At 31.0% G+C, this 20,365-nt stretch overlaps 1 protein-coding gene across 2 annotated transcripts; it reads left to right on the forward strand.

Annotated features, from left to right (window-relative positions):
• Positions 1 to 6,995: 6,995 nt before the first annotated feature.
• Positions 6,996 to 12,621, forward strand: LOC133678489 (serine/threonine/tyrosine-protein kinase HT1-like). Of its 2 annotated transcripts, XM_062100791.1 has the most exons (4): positions 6,996 to 8,142; positions 8,370 to 8,429; positions 9,317 to 9,772; positions 12,214 to 12,621. In XM_062100791.1, the coding sequence occupies exons 1-4, from the start codon at positions 7,783 to 7,785 to the stop codon at positions 12,460 to 12,462; spliced, it is 1,125 nt and encodes a 374-aa protein (XP_061956775.1). In that variant the 5' UTR covers positions 6,996 to 7,782; the 3' UTR covers positions 12,463 to 12,621. The 2 variants fall into 2 exon arrangements, with proteins under 2 accessions (XP_061956775.1, XP_061956776.1); XM_062100792.1 differs by lacking the exon at positions 8,370 to 8,429 and having other exon boundaries at positions 6,999 to 8,142.
• The last annotated feature ends 7,744 nt before the right edge of the window (positions 12,622 to 20,365 follow it).

Genomic DNA, 20,365 nt, shown 5'->3' on the forward strand with positions numbered 1-20,365 from the left:
TATAATAAAATTAATAATTTAAATTCTATTGAGACAGAATAATTTGCTTGTATAATCCTTCCTTTTCTTATTAATTTATTTTTCTCAATATGTTTTTTTGCAATGTACTTTATTTAATAAAAGCCAAAGATGATTAGAACATGAATATCCAATTGCCTTTAAAGAATCCAAAATAACAATAAAAATACATCTTTTTAACTATACCATTTTTATATGTAAATGAATGTTTTTTTGTATTTTGGAAATTTATAAAATGTTTATTTTTTTCAAGCAAAAAAATATTAGAATCATAAAAGCAACATTTAATAATAAATTTAATGGTTTAATTATTATTTCATGGATGTATTAAAAAAATATAAGAATAATATACTAAAATATTTGGAGTCTGTTGTTTATATAATCATCTGATAATAAAAAAAAAATTATGTAGAAAAGTGAAAAATAATTTTAGAAAAAAAAAGACAAATCACAGTTGAAAAAAAAGTGTTAGATAATTTAATATGAAAAATACTATAATATATTGTTTTTAATGTTTTTTTAAGTTATTTATCTTAATAAAATTTAATTATAAAATATATAAAAAACCAAGAAAATCCATAATGGGTCAAATCAACATAGGCCAAATACATGGGCCTGGTTGGTCTACGTGCTTAGTCCATTTAAAGAAAAGGCTATTCACTTAGGCTTGCAAGATGAGGCCTATATACTTCACATTTTCTATTTTTTTCTTTAGAAAAGAAAGCAGATGACATGTTGTTTGCTTTTTTTTTCTTTTAAATCGGGTAGGGGCTTTTTAGACCTAAAAAATTATTTTTCAACCTATTTTCAATTAAAACACCTAATACACATAATTATAATTTTAATAAACCAATATGTCAACTCAAAACACCCCTAAATTGGTTTGAAAATTCAAAATCAAATCAGGAAAAAAATTCATCTTTCAACTACCATCTTTTTTTTTCTGATAAGAGAAAAGTTTAAAAACACTTTAATAAAACTCATCTCATCCAATAGAGCCATTGACACAAAGATCGAGCTTTTTTGTTTCTGAAATATGGCTAACCGACAACATTTTCTCCTTCACCATTTTCCATTTACTTTCTCTATCATCTATAAACTCTCCCCATCTAATTATGAGATTTTTATTACATCAAAACATTATTCCTAAATGTTTCTAGTCAATGTTCTATTGAGACTGGATATTAATTAGAGTTGTTCAGATTGTTATATATTATGTTCCTTCCTTTGTGAAATGAAGTAGTTGCTCTTATAAAATGAGGTATAAGGGATACGTGGAACTAATATATAGGTGCTTGTTAAATGTCATGTACACTGAACTGACCAATAAGAGAATTTCATATGAAGAGATTACCTATGTCTATGAAAAAGCTCACGTGACAGTTGTGTAACTGATTTTTAGACTACAAAGTTATCTTATATAGGAAGTGTTATACTTTGATCCTAAACTTACGTTGTTCTAATCAAGGGTAACAAACGACAAATATTAAGTACAACATAAACTATATGAAGATATTTAAGTAATCAAAAGAGGATTCATCACCCTAGGTGAATTAGAAAAAATATTGCATATGTTCTCAAGTAGTATTGATTGTAAAGTTCTTGGCCAATGTGGAATAAGTTTTGAAAAGAGTTTCAAAATCTTATTAAAAGAATCAATGATTATAATGTTGAGAACTAACATGATTTGACAAAGCATACATACTCTATGCTATAATGTCTAAATCAAAACATTCTTGATGAAAGAATAATAATTACACTTAGAAACTAGTCATTAAAAGGTTAAGTCAAACCACTTACGACTTTCTTAATATTTGGAGGATTATAATAGGTTGTTAGACATTGTACTTGATATGAAATTATTAGTCAATCAATTGTTAAATTCATAATAAATGAAAATTTTAATTTATTTAGGATTATGATTTATATTTTGGCCAATTTATTAGAGACCTAATGGGTCACACACAAAAGAACTATTGGTTAGAAATTAAAATAAGATGTTTAATCAAGTGTGACTTGATAGTAAATAGATTTTAGAAATTGATGACTAGAATGTAATTAATACAAGGAATTGCAATTTTAGACGTAGAAACAATCAAGTAAGGACTTGATTGAAAAAAATTCTAAAATCAACCTAAAATAATATATGTGATATTATTTAAGGTGAAAATTGATACTTTGTCATTTATTGAGTTTTTAGATTTTTCTATAAATAGAATGTTATGCCTCTTATTTTCGAAGAGAATGTAATTAGAGTACAATATATAAACACTTACAACATAAAAGAAAAGAGTTAACATTCTAAGTTATAACAATCTCTATTTTCTAAAAGGGTTTAAGAAATTTCTCACTAGTGGTTCATGTGAATTACTGTTAGAGACTGAACATTTAGATGATTTGTGATTTGTGATTTGTGATTTGTGATAACTCAGCCTTGAAGTAAATACTCAAAGTTCAAAAGAATATATGATCTCCAGGTAATCTTTGTATAAATCTTAAACAACTCTAAATCTATCTAATGAGATTCTTAGAACTACTGAAAAATTTTAAATTTATTGTTTTCCATTGTGTGTATGTGTTTTCAAAAACTTAACAAAATAGTGATACAAAGAATATAATGGAAGAATACGGTGGTTGTGGTGGTGGTGGTGGTGATAATAATAATAAGAAGAAGAAAATATTTTATGGTGGTAGTTAAGCAATAATAATGGTGATAACTTAATAATAATGATGGTGATAATCTGATGATAATAATAATAAAAAAAAACAAAATAATGATAATGATTGTAATAATAAGATGATAGTTAAAGTTTAATATTTTTTTTTTCCCTGAAGAAACAAGGAACTTGGACAATCCTAAATTAAGGCATCAATATCGATTGAAAATCTAAATCACCTACTTAGGTTCACAATTCCAACTCAAAACGTTATCAAGTAGAAATTTGAACAACGAATATATATGAAGTCTTTAATCAAGCTTGTGGTTAGGTTTTGAATAGATAGGTTCTGTCTCTATACCTTCAAGTTCTGGTAAACTCATACATCATTCAACACGAAATTAAATGCACATTTTCATTTTATTTATTATTATTCTAAATTCGAATGTGATGGAAATTAATTGCGTGCTTGTATTGGTTAATCAATCCAACCCCAGACAAATAAAAGAACCACCGCCGAACATGTCCAAGAAGTGCCGGGTGTTAGCTAGGAAATGCCAGCAAACACCAAAACCCCCCAGGCAGCCATGGCAGGGGAGGCAGGGGCCTCTCCTCTGGTGGTTGTGGAGAGTGACTCACGCGTTGCCACCTAGAAAGTGGGCCTTACAATAACAATCGACACGTACAGTCTGCATCTCTAGCTTTTAGTACAGGGTTATGGTTAGATTAGATTACAATTTCAGAATAATAAAAAACAAAAGGGTTAGCTGTAATTAATTAAGCTCTTTATCGATATTAGTAAACACAAGAAGACAGTGAGAGACCGTATACGGAAGAGGGCCATACCATACGGCTTTGTCACGGCCGGATCGCACCCTGTGTTTATGGGACCCTCCTTTTGCTCTGACTCCAATACCCAAAAACAACGATGCACTTCTCATTCTCTCTCTTACTGCTTCGGTTTCTGTTTTAAGATATGAGACTGAAAAAACTCACAAAAGAAAAATGAAAGGAAAATGGAAAATTCAAGGTGTAATAATCTAATATTAAAAAAAACTTTAAAAAATATAATATTAAAAAAGAAAACTGAGTCGCTCATTGTAACTTGATGAACCAACAACCCGCAATATGAGATGAAAATAAAAAAAAAATTTCAAAAGGATGACCTAGTAAAAACACCAAAATTCAATTAAAAAAAATCAGAAAAATCTTAAATCAATTCGGATTAACTTTACCAATCCGTTTTTGGAATAACCAAACAACAAGAAAAGTGAAAAAATAACAAAGCTCAAGGGTAAATAATTTAATGCAAAATGATGAAATTAAAAAGGATAAAGGTCATAAAAACCGAGGAAAATTTTTTTGAGTTAACCTGGGTTAACTCGACTAACCCATCACACGTGATATGAAATCAGGATAAAAAAATTTTGACCTAAAAAAGAAAGGCCTAACAAAAAAGGCTCAAGTTAAATAAAAAGTTAACAATGTCATTAAACTTGACCCTGCATGTCAACCTTAAGACCTACTGATTCAACTCTTTAATTAGCTTGAACTTTAAATTAAACCATGTTGAAGTTGCCTTGACATGATTCAATTAACTTGACGGGTCTAAAGACACCCCAAATGATCTGTAAAAATATGGTTTGACTTAAAAAAATCAAGATATCTTTCTTTTTTCTCAAATATTGAGATGATATTATATTAGATTGACCTAAGGTCAATTCAGCTTAACCAACAACTCGAGTTATGGAAAAAGAAAATTAATATGCTAGGTGTGTGGGTTTGATCTGTTAGGCCCAACAATGCTTGACCTTTTTTTTATTTAAATTTTAATTAACACCCTCTTTATTATTTTTTTAAAATATTTAGTTCACTTTTTTAAAAAATAAATATTAATTAATGTTTTAATTTGTTTTTAATTTCACATTGCTTCAAAGATATTATTGTAATTTATTTTTTATTTTATATAAATAAATTGTAATTGCATGATAAATCTATGCAAATGAAAATTGTATGTTTTTACCAACTAGAATTAACCACTAAGATAATATATATATATATATATAAAGGATATTTGGAGTTAAATATTTACATATGCATCTATTTTTTTTCACTAAGAAGATTAACTTTTTGCTTTTAGTATTTTAATTAGTGTTAATAATTCTTCTTTATATATATATATTAATTTATTTTATTAAATTTAAATAACATATTATTACTTTTCAATAAAAAAAAAATCATGATACTCGAAAACACATTCATAATACCTGCACCTTCTTCTCTTACATTAAAAATTAGCTTGTCTGAGAAAATACTAGATAGATGACATGCACTACATCAAGGGTTAAATCTAATTTTTTTTTAATATAAAAAAAGATGTTCATGCGCTGCTAGCGTGTTTCAAAGAAGTAAGAAAAATCCAGGACTTGAGTTATAGATTTAATTGGGTATAATACGCTAGTTTGATTTAATTATATAATAAAACAACAACAACAATAAATGGGATAAATTTAAAAAATATTTCATAAATGAGCCTAAGCCAAGTGGCCTTAGACTTAAGCCACACATGCGCGCTTTCTCAGCTCAACTCAGGCTATTTTATGAATTTTAACAGAAAATTATGAAACAAAGGATAGGTTATTGTGTTACTAAAATACAATAAAAATCATAAAAAAAAAACAATTTAAAACTTGTGTTGAAAAATGTAAGTAGGACTTGCTACTAAATACAATGAGAAAAACTCTCTCTTACCAATGAAATAAACTTGTTAGGCAAGTTAGATGCTAACTCGGGATCCAGGTCATGATATTAGAATAATTTCATAAAAATTAAATCAATAAAAATTACAATACCCAATTTTCAATAATATAAATATAAAAGGATGAAATAAAAAAATATCAATTAAAAAAATATAAAAAAGTAACCCCAAGGAAGTTTGCTAAACTCTGCAAGTCGGATAATGTGAACGAGATATCCTAATAAAATATAAAATTAAAAAAAATAAAAATTAAAAAATGATAAAAAAAAAGATACATGAGTCATCTTGGGTTAACTTACCAAAACCGTGATGTATGTCATGAGATTAAGATAATTTCATATAAAGAAAAAACTAAAAAAAAATATAAAGTCTAATATTTGAATGATGGATTTTTCTAAAAGAAAATGAAAGTATAGAATTAAAAAAAATGTCACCATGGTTAGCCTTTTAATTTTAATTTTAATTTTAATTTTAATTTTAATTTTAATGAAATCTGTTACTAGCAACGCACGGGAAATGGTAATTGACTTATCGAAAAGAAAATGAAATCTAATGCTTGCAGTAATTAGAAGGGAGAGGCCTTTCTGGTCATTTCGGAACTGTTTAAAGCAAGGTTGTCAATTCCGTTCTGTTTCGTCCGGAATGGCCGAAACATTCCATACCAATTCAAAAAACATAACAAAACGGAACAAATTTCATCTCATTTTAAATCTCGGCCCGTTCCGAATTTTTCGGCTAAATTCCGCCCGGAACGTTCCGGTTTCATTCCACATGTTCCGTTCCGCTCTTGAAAAGCCATTGAATCAAATTGAACATTGTTCAATTTAATTAATTAAACCACCCAATTATAAAAAACTATTTTTCATTACTATTTTTAATAACAATGATATTAATAATAATATTGAAAATTATTATTACTATTTTCATTAACAATGATATTAATTTTTTAAAATTAGATTTATCACTAATATATATGGTTTATATTCATGTTGTTTTTTTTTCATGTTTATACTTTGTAGGAATTTGAGCAAAATAAGGGATGCTTTAGATTCCATTAGTCTTGATAACATTGACCTAACTTTATATTTAAAATATTTATGTTAAAACATTTTACTTTCATAATATTTTGATATTTTATTTAAGTTGAATTACTTTAAGTTAAAGATCTATTTAATCTTGACTATATAGAAATATTTTAAATTTTAAAATTATATTTGTTTGACATTGTGTTTGTATTACATAATTTATAATTAATTTATTTTAAATTTAAATTATGTTTGTTAAATATATATATATATATATATATATATATATATATATATATATATAAATAATATAACTATAAACCAATATGAAAAAACACTCTAAAACTAAAACATTCTATTTCAATTAAAAAAACGAACCAACCTTGAGTTTAAAGAAGTCGAAAACACGGCAAGCACAAGCACGGAATGGCATGGTGGATATTCAGCTGCAAAAGCAAGGATAAATTGAAAAAGAGATGGACAAATGTCATTATCATGAAGACCCGGTTTGTCTCCTTAGAAGTGGATCTTCGCACGTTGTGATTGTCAAACACCTTTCCTCCTCCTCTTGCAGTCAGAGAGAGTGAGTGAAGCTTGTGTTTTCCTCTTTTTTACTTTCTTCAAGAATATTTTATTGTGTGAGACACAGAGAGAGAAAACAGCCAGCGCTTGGCATGCTTTTCACTGCTTTGCACACTAGAAACAACAACAATAACAGTGTTTACACCAACCCAACCGACTCCCTTTCTCTCTTCTTTAACCACACTCGGCTTTTCTCTAGAATTTGATTCCGGGTTTTGACTGTCTGCGGAGCCACCATTTTATGGCATGAAAAGATAAGAAAAACCATCCTTTTGAGATTGTGTTTTATTCAAAACTGTGGTCTTTTTGTTTGATTTAAAGCTAGAGCTTTGAGATTTGCGAAAGGGTCAGTCTGAACATTTTTGCTAGGGAAAGAAGTGAGCTTTTTGGATATCTTTTGTAGCTTGATTTTTTATATGAAAAACCTATGTTTTTCTTGTTTCCAAATTTGGCTTTTAGTGCTGTGATTCAAGTTAAATGGTTGATTAGTGTTTTTTTGCTCTCGTTTTTTTAGTTGGTTGGAATTGTTTTCATCAATTTTTGAATGCGTGAGCACTGAATGTTTTGAAATGTAGTTGAATGAGAAACAGTTTCTGTGCATGCAAGTTCAGATGTTTCCTTGTCGGGTCACATACAAATTGAGTTTCTAGTCTAAATTTAGAGGCGTTGTGGTTTCTACATTGAGTTCCAGAGGCTTAAGGGTTAAGCATCTGGTGATTTTGTTAAGACTTGGTTCAAATCCATGAAGAATCTTTACTGTTTTAAGCAAATCTATAACAATGGAAAATCAGAGAGGAGGCTTTCTCTTGGAGAATATAAGAGAGCGGTTTCTTGGTCCAAGTATTTGGTGTCATCTGGGGCAGAGATTAAAGGAGAGGGAGAGGGGGAATGGAGCGCAGATATGTCTCAGTTGTTTATTGGTAACAAATTTGCATCTGGGAGGCACAGTAGGATATATAGGGGGGTGTATAAGCAAAGCGATGTGGCAATTAAGCTTATAAGTCAGCCTGAAGAGGACGAGAACTTGGCTACTATGCTTGAGAACCACTTCACTTCAGAGGTGGCTTTGCTGTTTCGGTTAAGGCATCCTAATATCATCACTGTAAGCATCCAGTTTCTTTAACTGCATGTGTTAATGTCCTGTGCTTTATATTAACAATACATGGAGTTCCATTTTCTTTTTAATTTAGTGTTTGGATTTGTAAAGGAATATGTTGTTAATTACCTTAAAACTAAATTCTTAACCTCTCATTCGAACCAGTTGTGATCTTATACATATTTTTACTTGTTAACAAAGGGTGGTGGAAATGGCTTGTAATTTTGCTGCAGAACAATGAAAGTGATTCCAACATGCAATGTTTCCTGGCTTGGTTTTGTGGAACAAATTTGGTAGAAATTCATTAAACTTTCAATATCAATTACATATTGCCCATGTGCATTATTTATTACTCTCTTTTCCTTCCGTTGATAAGGAGTCGTCTAAAAATTCTAGCAGTAGCCTTGTAATATCATGCTTTACTAGATTGTGAACTTTTCACCATGGGCTTGCAATCTTATGAAAAAACTCTTGGGATTTACGAATTCTAATTTTGATATAAGATCATCAATGCTTCTTCTGTTTTCCAAATGATGTCATGAATGGATATTTGCAGTCTGAGCCCTGAGGTATGGTTAAAAATGAAGTGGACCAGCAAAGAAAATTGATACAGTCATGGACATGATTGTTAGCTAGTATTTATGATGAGCAGCACTTCTCTTCTGCATTAAATATTTTTGGCAGCATATCCTTAAGCAGTTAAAAGTTTATAGCTAAATCACTAATTATCTAGACTATTTCATTAGGGTACCCATACCAGAGGTTGCAATGGCCAGTGGGGTCTTTAGTATCTTTTCTAGATTGATGAGGCTAGGAGACTGAAGAATGAAGATTGAAGGAGAGAAAACAATTTGCTTTCTTTTTTATATTTTACTATTGGAAGTCTTTGTCAGTGTTGTCAATGGACCAAAAATGCTATATATCCTCATCTCATCATGTTCAGTAATTCTTACATATTTGGAAAAGTAGATTAAATGCAAATTCCTAGACTCTTGGGGATGTTTCTCTGTACAGATGAGCCTTTTTAATTTTTACATCTAGGCCACTTCAGATGTTGGAGTGAATTGAATCTCTGACCCTACTGGCATTGTACAGAGTCTAAATGGTTTAATCAAATGACAAATTGTGCAAATTTTTGTTGATTATAAGTCACACTGTCTTCTTCACTTTTGTCATTCAGTTTGTTGCAGCTTGTAAGAAACCTCCTGTATTTTGTATAATCACCGAGTATCTGGCTGGGGGTTCGTTGAGAAAATTTCTCCATCAGCAAGAGCCATATTCAGTTCCTCTCGATCTAGTTCTGAAATTAGCCCTTGACATTGCACATGGGATGCAATATCTCCATTCACAAGGGATACTTCACAGGGATCTCAAATCTGAAAATTTACTGCTCGGAGAAGATATGAGCGTCAAAGTTGCTGATTTTGGTATTTCCTGTTTGGAATCTCATTGCGGTAATGCAAAGGGATTCACAGGTACATATCGATGGATGGCTCCTGAGATGATCAAAGAAAAACATCACACAAAAAAAGTTGATGTCTATAGTTTTGGCATAGTCCTCTGGGAGCTCCTGACAGCAATGACACCATTTGACAACATGACTCCAGAACAGGCTGCATTTGCTGTCTGCCAAAAGGTAAACGCATCTGATTCATTTTACTGGTATGAATCTAGTAATTGTAGGATGTTACTTATCTCTATTTGCATATGAATTATACCTGACATATCCTGAAATGCATATACATCTGCTAGACATTTCATTGCCTCAAGCCCTTGGCTGTTTCCAAAATCTCGAATGGATTGCATATTAATAATGATAAGACAAATGAAAAGCTAGATCCTGAAGGGTAAGAAAAAAGTTTAAAAATGGGAATAGGAAGGAAACAACAGAGCCTCCTCTCAATAATGATGTTTCATATGATAATTAGTTTTTTTATTGATAATTAATGATTTTGCATTCTGAATTTGTCATGTATTTATTTTGGAGAATTTAATTCGAGAAGAACTTCAAAATTTGTGCTATTCCCAGAAAGCATGACTAGAAATGTTTTCAGGGTGTTTTAAATTTTTGATAATTTTGCATGACATATTATTTCTTAGGAATAATTCCTGCGAAAATGCTCCAACTTTTGAATAAAAATAGTTTCCAGGACAAATAGGAAAGGAATATCTGCAGATGCAAGGAGTAAAATATTTATTTGAGCTTTTGATTCATGTCAAAATATACAGAAGTCTAATTATTTATCTGTCAAACAAATCGTTTCCATGTTGTGAATCATTTTGCTGTGGGCAAAAGATAAGAGATATATTAGGATGCTAAAATGAGGAATGGGAAAAAATGGATGGAGCACCAGACCAGTAGGGATTGATTTGTGAGAATTTGATCAAATCTCTCTTAGAAGGTTCAAGAAAATTAAGAAATATTGGATTGTAGTGTTTTATGAGTTGAAAGTACACATGGTTTTGTTCCACTGAAGGGGTTACAAGGTTCAGAGTAGAAGGAAACCGGGTCAAATTTCATGAAACAAGGCAAAATGTTCTGCAGTCACACGTAACGAGAATCAACATGGAAGTTTTTGTTGACCTCCAAACTAGTGTCTTACTACACATTTAAAGAGTTCATTTGAGTTTTTTCTGCCAATTAGCTTGCTAGCACCCATGCACCGCTTCCCTTAAGAGATCTTCGAGTTTGAGCCTCTCCTTTGTAACCACAAAAGAAAAAAAATAGAAAGAAAGAAAAGAAAAGAAGAGTTCCTTTGAGTTTTGTTAAGATCTCTCAGGTAATATACATCTGGATATTGAGCCCCACTCATGCATAGGTTAATGATATGCTATAACGATAGACTGTCAGGCAATAAGTTCTTTTGAATATCCTTGAAAATTAGGATGTAATGAGCAACAATCTGATACCAACTCATTGCTGACTTGAGGAGAAAGAAGGCAGATATCTATTTCATCTTATGAATGGTGGTTTTGTCTTGAAGTCATTAATCTTCTGAGTGAGAATGTTAGAACACATTCTCACTCTTGTTGAAGGAAGTTCTAAACCACATTCCTTCAGCCTCATAGATCATCATGCACTGTTTAAATTCAATTGTCAATCTAAGAAAATTTTAGGATGATGATACACAGGTTAACGTAACTGGTCCCAATATTTTTTTATTGTCACATAGCTCCCAATTTTCTACTCATGCTGGCAATTGTGGACAAGATGATGGTAATGACGATATGGTAGTGGTGTAGGTCTGATATTTTAATATTATCGAGAAGGAATATGGCCTTTGTGGTAATGCAGATTTGAGATCTATAATGGGGAATATTCATGTAGCCCGGTTATTGCATTCTGTATTGTATTCATGTTCATCTGTTACGTGATTGGGAGGGTTCCAAGTCTTATTCTGGATGTGCTCGTCAGTTTTATCTGACGAGATGGAAAATGTTCAGCATGGAATGTTCTCAATATCACATGTCCAAATGTGACTTACAATAGGAACATTTAAGCTGCAAAGAAGATACACCAGTACTGCATCAATGATATGAAATTGCAATAATACAAGTGGATCAAATCATTTGCAATTTTGTAACATTTGCTAGTTTTGGTCTTCTAGATTTATCTACCGAGATGCATCTTCCTCACATGCTGGAGCACTGTGATTACAATCAGTCACATGTGCCCATGCCTGTGTTGTAGCCATTAGAAGTGGGGACCATGCTGTCTTTGCCATTCTTATGTGGGGTCTATCTATCTTCTTGAAAACTGTATTATATATCAAGCCAACTGACATCATAGTAGCATAGACAAACGTAAAGTCTTCCCTTTTGATTTTGAAGGTACATAACTCGAGTCTGTATATTGTATATGTATGTCGATTCATGACAATCTGTTTCCCTTACCACCCAAGTGTACATCTTATGATCATATTCTCCATCCAAGTAAATGCTTGACAAGAAGTGACATCTTTTTCTCATTTTGTGCTCTCAATCTTTCAAAGAGGAAATTTGCCTTAATCCCTTCTTAGGATTATTTTTTCACATTCATTAATTTCTTGCATCTGATATCTTCTGGGCTTTCTGCAGAATGCCAGACCACCATTACCCCCAAAATGTCCAATGGCCTTTAGTCATCTCATTAACCGATGCTGGTCCAGCAATCCAGATAAACGACCACATTTTGACCAGATTGTTGCGATTTTGGAAAGCTATTCAGAGTCCCTCGAGCAGGATGCCGAATTTTTCACATCCTACAAGCCTCCCACCAATCATACTATTTTGAGATGCTTCCCAAAACTTATAGCTGGCCGTCGGTCCGCTTCTGTAAAAGCCTAGGAACTGTAACTAAATTATGTGTAATGCTATATGTATCATATGCTTTTCTTTTCTAGGGTTGTATGCTCAGTTGTGGTCAGGAGCTTATGAATGGCCTTTTCTTTATTTTCCTTGTGCAGCATCAAATATATTGGAACAAAAAGCCGTTCCTTACATTGATATTTTGATGCTTATGAACCTCATTTTTCTATTTCCTTTGAAGTTCTACCAAAAAGATGTGACAATTGAAACCCAGCATTCGGATCTTCAGAATGCTTGCAGCTCTTAATTATTCTTAAACGGTCACCTCCAATCCATCCCTATATATATGTATGTATGTATGTATGTATATAGTTCGTAAAATCACCAAGTGATTACATGAATTAACATGCCAGTATTTTTTTATGCTCTCCATAACCTTTTCTTGATCATAATTGAGACTATATTCCAAATATGTTAAATATAAATTATTGATGCACCTACTTATTATTCGTATAAAATCAAATGCCCAAACAATCAATCTTATATGAATCACAAATTCACAACCACCTTTCTATTTTACAAGGGAGAATCAAGTGATTCTCCATATAATATATGTTGCATTCATATTCTGTTACCATAATATCTGCTTATATAGTTGTAGGGATATTTTGATTATTTGTATTTGATCCTTTCTTATTATATAAAATTACATAGTTTAATTATTGTGTATATAATGAGAAGTTATCTCCTTCGTATGGTAAGGAGGATTTCAACCATTTACCGTTGTTTTTCAAACACTTTTATGGTATTAGAGCCCATGTTTTTTTTTTTCTATAATCCTTTTCATGGTTGGTTCGTCTTCTTCATCTCTTACTCTTTCGCTCAACATAATGATGCATTTGTTTATCAAGAGCTTTTTAGCTATTTGGACGGTAGCATTACAACTTCTTCTAACATGATTTTTACCTCTAATAGCACCATGAAGCCAAATTCTGCTTATTTAGATTTGAATGTTATACAAACACATATGTTCTTATCAAATCCCCTCCACTCAGATCTTTATCTTTTGCCCCAAGAAAAAATCACAACAACCTCAAACCTTAACTAATGAAATTTTCAAGTGGTATGAGTAACTACTTTAACAGTTCCAGGTGGTATGAGTAACCACTTTAACAGTTATAAAATAGGACAAACTTTCTTTCTTAGCTATAATCAATGGTCATACATACTTCTTTCTGAATATCAATGGTCGAGATTCCACTAGCTCACAAGCCCTAGAACCTCCCCATTTCTCTTATAAAAGTCCTACAAAACTCTAACCCAAGGAGCCTATAAAGAGGCCATAACCATACTACCATTTCAAGCCTTAGCTTCTAGCTTTGAAAAACTTGACACCCTACATCTTAGGAATATGAAGCCATCAGACCTTCCTCCTGTAATTTTCTCCCTCTCCACCATAAAACACCATCGCCCAAACCTCATTTTCCATTGTAAATAAATAATCAAAGCCAACCATAGCTTTCTTCCTCACATGTCACTTTTTTTTTCTTTGCCAACAAATCATGGTTCTTAGACAACTATAGAAAAAAAGAGAAGGGATGTAGCAAGAAAGAAAAGAATAACAAGAAGAAAAGAAGGGGAGAAAAATATTTGGTCTAGTATTCATTTAGGGAAAGATATACCAAGTTGTCATTGCTATTATAGGTATAACTCTTATTTTCTCCAAAACATGACTCCTCAATATTGTTTGGTTATGTTTCTTGGTCTTTTCTATTTTCAACACTCATTTAGTTTCTCTATGTTTTGTTATTGTTGATATTGCTAGCCTCCGTTGATAAAGCCAACCATAACTTTCTTCTCTATATGCCATTTTTTTCTATACCAATAACTCAAGGTTTTTTAGAATAGCTAGGTTTGACCCGTAAAGTTATAATCCACTCTATTAGAGTGAATCTGCTTTAACTAATAGATATATTAACAATTAAAAAAAAAATACAATAGTGCCTTAATGATAGTTAGACGAATAAACAATGCAGCTTACTTTAAGTAGGGTGTACTAGGGATGATATTGTTATTTCTATACACAACCAGCTCTCTTATCCAAACCCTAAAGACCAGTTAGGGTTTATAGTGACCAAAATACTATGTGGTGATTCCAAACCTCTTAAATAATAAAAGGGCAATAATCCTTGTTCTTTCCACACATACTCAACAATTTATGATCTAGGAGGACGATCATCACGATGCCACATACATGCAACAGGGTCCATCACCAATTTCTTATTTATTAGATATATATACTATGCGATTTATATCCAAACTCTAAAGACCAGTTAGGGTTCATAATGACCAAAATACTATGTGGTGATTCCAAACCTCTTAAATCATAAAAGGGCAATAATCCTTGTTCTTTCCACACATAATCAACAATTTATGATCTAGGAGGATGATCACCATGATACCACATACATGCAACAGGGTCCATCACCAATTTCTTATTTATTAGATATATATACTATGCGATTTATATTGATGATTGTACCAGATTTAGGGTTTGTTTGGGAACGCGTTGCAAACCGTGTTCCCAAAAATTTCAATTTTTTCCCTTAAAATGATTTTTTTTTATGTTTTCAAATTGTTTTGATGTGCTGATGTTAAAAATAATTTTTAAAAAATGAAAAAACTTTATTTTGATGCATTTCTAAGCGAAAAACACTTTAAACTGTCACCGTTATCATAATCCCAAACAGGCCCTTAGTTGGGTTTTCCCTTTAAAACACAAATATAATTTCTTTGATTCTTTTATCAATTTACAATGTTATATAAAGATGCAATTTTCTGCAAAAATAAAATCATCTCAATGTGATGGTGGAACTGAATTTACAAATAATAAGTTCCATTCTCATTTGCACTATTGTGACATTGTTCTTCGCCTGACATGTCCTTACACTTCTATTCAAAATAGCATTCCTAAACACAAGCATTTTCATGTCATAAAAATTGGTCTTACCTTTTATCCCATACTCGTATGCCATCTTTTTCGTGGGTTTAGGCTTTATCTATTATCTTCTTTCTCATTAACCAACTCCCGTGATCGTCTCTTGATGACAAAACTCTTTATGAGCTCTTGTTTGGAAAACAACCCGATTACTTTATGCTTCAAACTTTTAGGTGTCTTTACTTTCTTTATTTGAGATATTTCTCACCTTATAAATTATCTCCAAAATATGCTTAATGTTTTTTTTAGGTTACTTAACCTTCATTAAGGATTTGAATGCTTAGACCAAAAGACACATCGTGTTTATGTTTCTCGACACATATAATTTCATGAAAAAAAATCCATATAATTATGATTCTGTGAAAAATTTGCAACCTAACATTGACTATATTCATTTTTATGATTGTCATGAATGAGTCTTTAGTTCTTCTAATGCTGTTTGTTTTTATTTAAAATTATTGGCCTTCACTATCCTTATCGAGTTCATCATGTTTATTTTATAGTGATACTTCATGTCTATCCTTAAATCCTCCTCTTGATCTACAAGTTCATTTTGCTATGAAATCTCTCTTAGATTTAACAGCTTCAGACTCTGTCGTTCCTCCACCCATGTCTTCAACTCTTCATATGACCACTTTTAGCCATTTAATGATTATTGGAGGAAAGAATGATACATTTGAACCATGGTTCTATCATGTTATGAATATTTTATCTTCTTCTAAGCCTTTTTAAGCTTTTTTTTCTCTCTAAAAAAGCCTCGAGGCTTCAAGTCTATTGCAAAACACCCTAAATGGTTCTCAGCTATGGATGATTAAATTCAAGCTTTGAAGAAAAATAGTATATGGGTTTTTGTACCTCGTTTCAAAAACAATAATGTAGTTGGTTGTTGTTGAATTTTCTAAACAAAGCTTTGATCTAATAGGTCTATTAAGCGATATAAGGCACAAGGCTCAATGATTCTCTAAGGTTCATGGTCTTGACTTTGATGACACATTTATCGTTGTGGTGCACCTTGCTACGATTAAAATCATTTTGTCATTGGTTATTACTTTTGGATGGTGTTTACATCAATTAGATGTTAAAATCACATTTCTTCATGGTTTTCTCAATGGAAGGTATACATGGAAGAACCACCTCTGATCCATAGTTTCCTCAGCATATTTGTCGTCTGAAGTGTGCTCTTTATAGATTACAACAAGTTCCTCAAGCTTGGTTTTATTGTTTTATCTCTTTTGTACTTAAACTTGGCTTTCTCTCTAGTCAGGTTGATTCTTCGTTGTTTGTTTATCACTCCTCGCTCAGGATTGTTTACTTACTTGATGGTATGGTCATCACTGGAAATAATCCTTCTCTGGATCACACTTTTATTACTTGACTTTCCAAAGAATTTTCCATGAAGGATTTTGGTGATTTTCATTATTTTCTTGGTGTTGAAGTTCAAGCTAATGAGAAGGTCTGTTTTTCAGTCAAATGAAATATGCTCTTGATCTTTTGCAATGTGTTTCCATGATTGATGTCAAGCTTATTTCTATTCCTTTTGTTATTGGTTAACATCTATTAACCAAATGAAAGTTGTTCATCGACCTTACTTTATTTTGTTCTCTTGTTAGTGCTTTACAATACTTGACTATCACCAAGCTTAGTATGTCCTTCATTGTAAATTTCATTTGCCAGTTCATGCATGCTCCCACCGAGGATCATTTTCATTCTCTCGAATGTATTTTGCACTATGTTAAAGGCACTACTTATTATGGATTGCAAATTCATAAACAATCTACTTGTGATCTTCTTGCCTATTCTGATGCGGACTGGGCTGAAAGTCCTAATACACGTCGTTCTACTATTGGTTATGCTATCTTTTTTTTTACACCAATTTAATCTCCTGGTTCTCTAAAAAATAAAGCATTATATCTATTTTAAGTTTAGAAAAAGAACATCGCTCATTAGTTGTTGTCATTATTGATATTGCATGAATTATTCAATTGCTTCATGACCTTTATGCTACACTCTCATATCCATCTAAAACTCTTTGCGATAATCAAAGTGTAATTTTTATGGTAGTCAATCTGGTTACTCGTCCTTGGTCAAAACATATTATGATCAACTAACATTTTGTCCGTGAACTTGTTGTTAATGGGCACTTTAAAAGTTGATTTTGTTCCTTCAAACTGTAGTTTACTAAGTCGTTGACCAAAGACGTCACCAAGCCTTGGTTTTTCTCTTTCAAAGCAAGCTCAACAATATCCCTTCTACCATACTAACCTTATAGGGGATGATATAGGAGAATTAAATGATTCTCCATAATATATGTTGTATTTATTTGGGAGAATCGAATGATTCTTCATAATATGTGTTGTATTCATTTTTTGTTACCATAATATATGCTTGTATAGTTATAGAAATATTTTGATTATTTATATTTGATCCTTTCCTATTATATAGGATTACATAGTTGTAATTATTATGTATATAATGAGAATTTATCTCCACCATATGTTAAGGAGGATTTCAATCATTTACCGTTGTTTGTCAAACACCTATACTCTTTTTTCTTCTCCACCCTTTAAGATGAAAATCAGTATAATAATGGAAGATATTTTTACCATATTTGCATCATAGTTAGTAGATATTTTTGTTGCCAGGTTAATCTATATTTATATATACAAGCATATTAATGTACACATGTACACAAGCTACTTAATATTGCTTCAAGAGGTATGCTTAGGCATCAATAAATGTGATATGTATATATATAACTCAGGTAGGGAATAAATATTAAGAAACATGTGAAGGATGGAGTGCCATGTAAGCTTTTCATGCTAAACCTATCCTTTTATTTATGCAGCCTAGTTAGCTAGGTCATATAAACATTAACAAAAACTAAAAGAGAATGTGCTTTTATTGTGCACCACCTCACAAAACACTATTAATTACAATAATTTTTTTGCCTTTATTTTTTTAATCTTATTTTTTTTTAGTTTTACCATTCAATATTTGGTTTATTGAAGATTAGGCATCATGATTTGTTGTAGTTTTTTTCTATATGGTTATCTCAGTCTCTTGACCTATGTTACGAGTTGGCGGGTTAACCAAGTTGACTTGAGTTTTTTTATTACTTTTTTAATTGGTGTTTTCTTTTTTAATTTCACCTTTCAATGTTAGGTTGACTAGGAATTAAGCTTCATGATCTGATTTGCTTCCCATGAGGTTATCTCAGTCTCACGATTTAGGTTAAGGGTTTTACTGGTTAATCCTGATAGACTCACGTTGTTTTATTGTGTCATATTTTAGATTTTTTTTAATTCAATCATTCAAGAATGAGTTTTATTGGGAATTGAGTTTCATAATTTATTTCAATTTCCTTTCTATTAGGTTATCCTAGTCGCATGACCTGCATTGTTGGTTTGAAAGGTTGACCCATGTTGACTTGAGCTACTTCTTCGATTTACTTTCTATAAGGTTATCCTAGTGTTATGAACCAAGTCATTAGTTTGGTGGGTTGACCTATGTTATTTTTTGTGTCTTTTTTTAATTGAGTTTTTGCAATTTTATCATTCAATATTGAGTGATTGGAATTAAACTTCATAATTTGTTTTAATTTATTTTCTATGGGGTTATGTTAGTTTCATTACTCGGGTCATGAGTTTGACATGTTAACTCAGATAATTTCTTTTGTCCTTTTTTTTTAAAATAATTTTCTTTTAAATTTTATCCTTCAACATTAAGTTGATTGAAAATTGAATTTCATAATTTGTTTTGATTTTTTTTATATGGTGTTATCATGGTCTCATGACTCGGGTCATATATTTGACAAGTTAATTCACGTTAACACAAATCAATTCAATATGTTTTGTCTCAATATTTTAAAAAATAATAGATGTCACATTAATTTTTTTAGTTAAAAAACATTTTTAAAAAATAATGATTTGACTCGCAACAAAGCGCGGGCCAACAATATATAATTGTGAGCTATATATTGTCACTTGATGATAATGAATATCCACTAATTCTATTATGTTTATATCCTATCCATTATTAATTATATAAATTTTCTAGATATTTATATATTATTTATCAGATTTTAAATATCAATGATCAAATACTATTTATTATTCAACATGAAGTGTGTGTGTGTGTGTGTGTGTGTATTAATTAATAAAATTTTAAATTGTAAACCTTATGTGTAAGAAGTCTTTTAATACATAACACATGGTGCATTGTAGCTATTTTGCATTTGTTATGCAATTTGTACTTCCTATAAACACACAATAATGCAAGTATCTTAATGACTGCCTAATTACGAGGAAGTGAATTACAAGTTTTTTTGTTCTTCATAAAAGCTCTGTAGTTAAAATGATGCACTCAACTCATCAATAGACAAAAGCTATGTTGGTCTTATATATATAGGATGATCAATATCATAACATTAAATTAATAACAAACAGATATACCAAAGCTTTGTGATTATTATAACACTCCATCATCTCCTTAATTAATTCAAGTTTGTTAGTGCAGATGCATATAAATATAAGAAATTACCCTTTTTTTCTTTTTAATATCCTGCATAAATTGGAACAATTAAAATTATTATAATTATAATATAAGAAATACTAAAATGAGTGGGGAAAACACAAGGACAGTCCACTATGTTTTTCCCATTTTGCCCCTCTCAAAACCATCCAATTGGGGGTATTTTTGTCATTTCATAGGTGTTCATTTGTCATTACCATATTTATGGGGGATAGATCGGTCTTTTTCGTGTGTTATGCAAAATAAAATGACTTTGCCACCATTGGAATCAAAATTTTTAAAGTTGATGCCAAGGAGTCTTTTTGTCCTTTTCATTTCATATACACAGTAAAAAAATCTAAATTACCCCTAAAAGATCAAGTTTTATTCACTAATAGTTAGGGGTGTATTGATATTTTTACAATAGTTTTCTTT

The sequence above is a fragment of the Populus nigra genome, chromosome 18 (genome assembly GCF_951802175.1).
Source record: "Populus nigra chromosome 18, ddPopNigr1.1, whole genome shotgun sequence".
In the NCBI taxonomy this organism is placed as follows: domain Eukaryota; kingdom Viridiplantae; phylum Streptophyta; class Magnoliopsida; order Malpighiales; family Salicaceae; genus Populus; species Populus nigra.

Bases quoted from the DNA above. Each gene is read 5' to 3' on its own strand.
- LOC133678489 (XM_062100791.1), top strand. From the start codon at position 7,783: ATGAAGAATCTTTACTGTTTTAAGCAAATCTATAACAATGGAAAATCA. The intron at 8,143-8,369 runs GTAAGCATCCAG...ATTTTGCTGCAG, and splicing joins GGCATCCTAATATCATCACT to AACAATGAAAGTGATTCCAA. The intron at 9,773-12,213 runs GTAAACGCATCT...GGCTTTCTGCAG, and splicing joins CATTTGCTGTCTGCCAAAAG to AATGCCAGACCACCATTACC.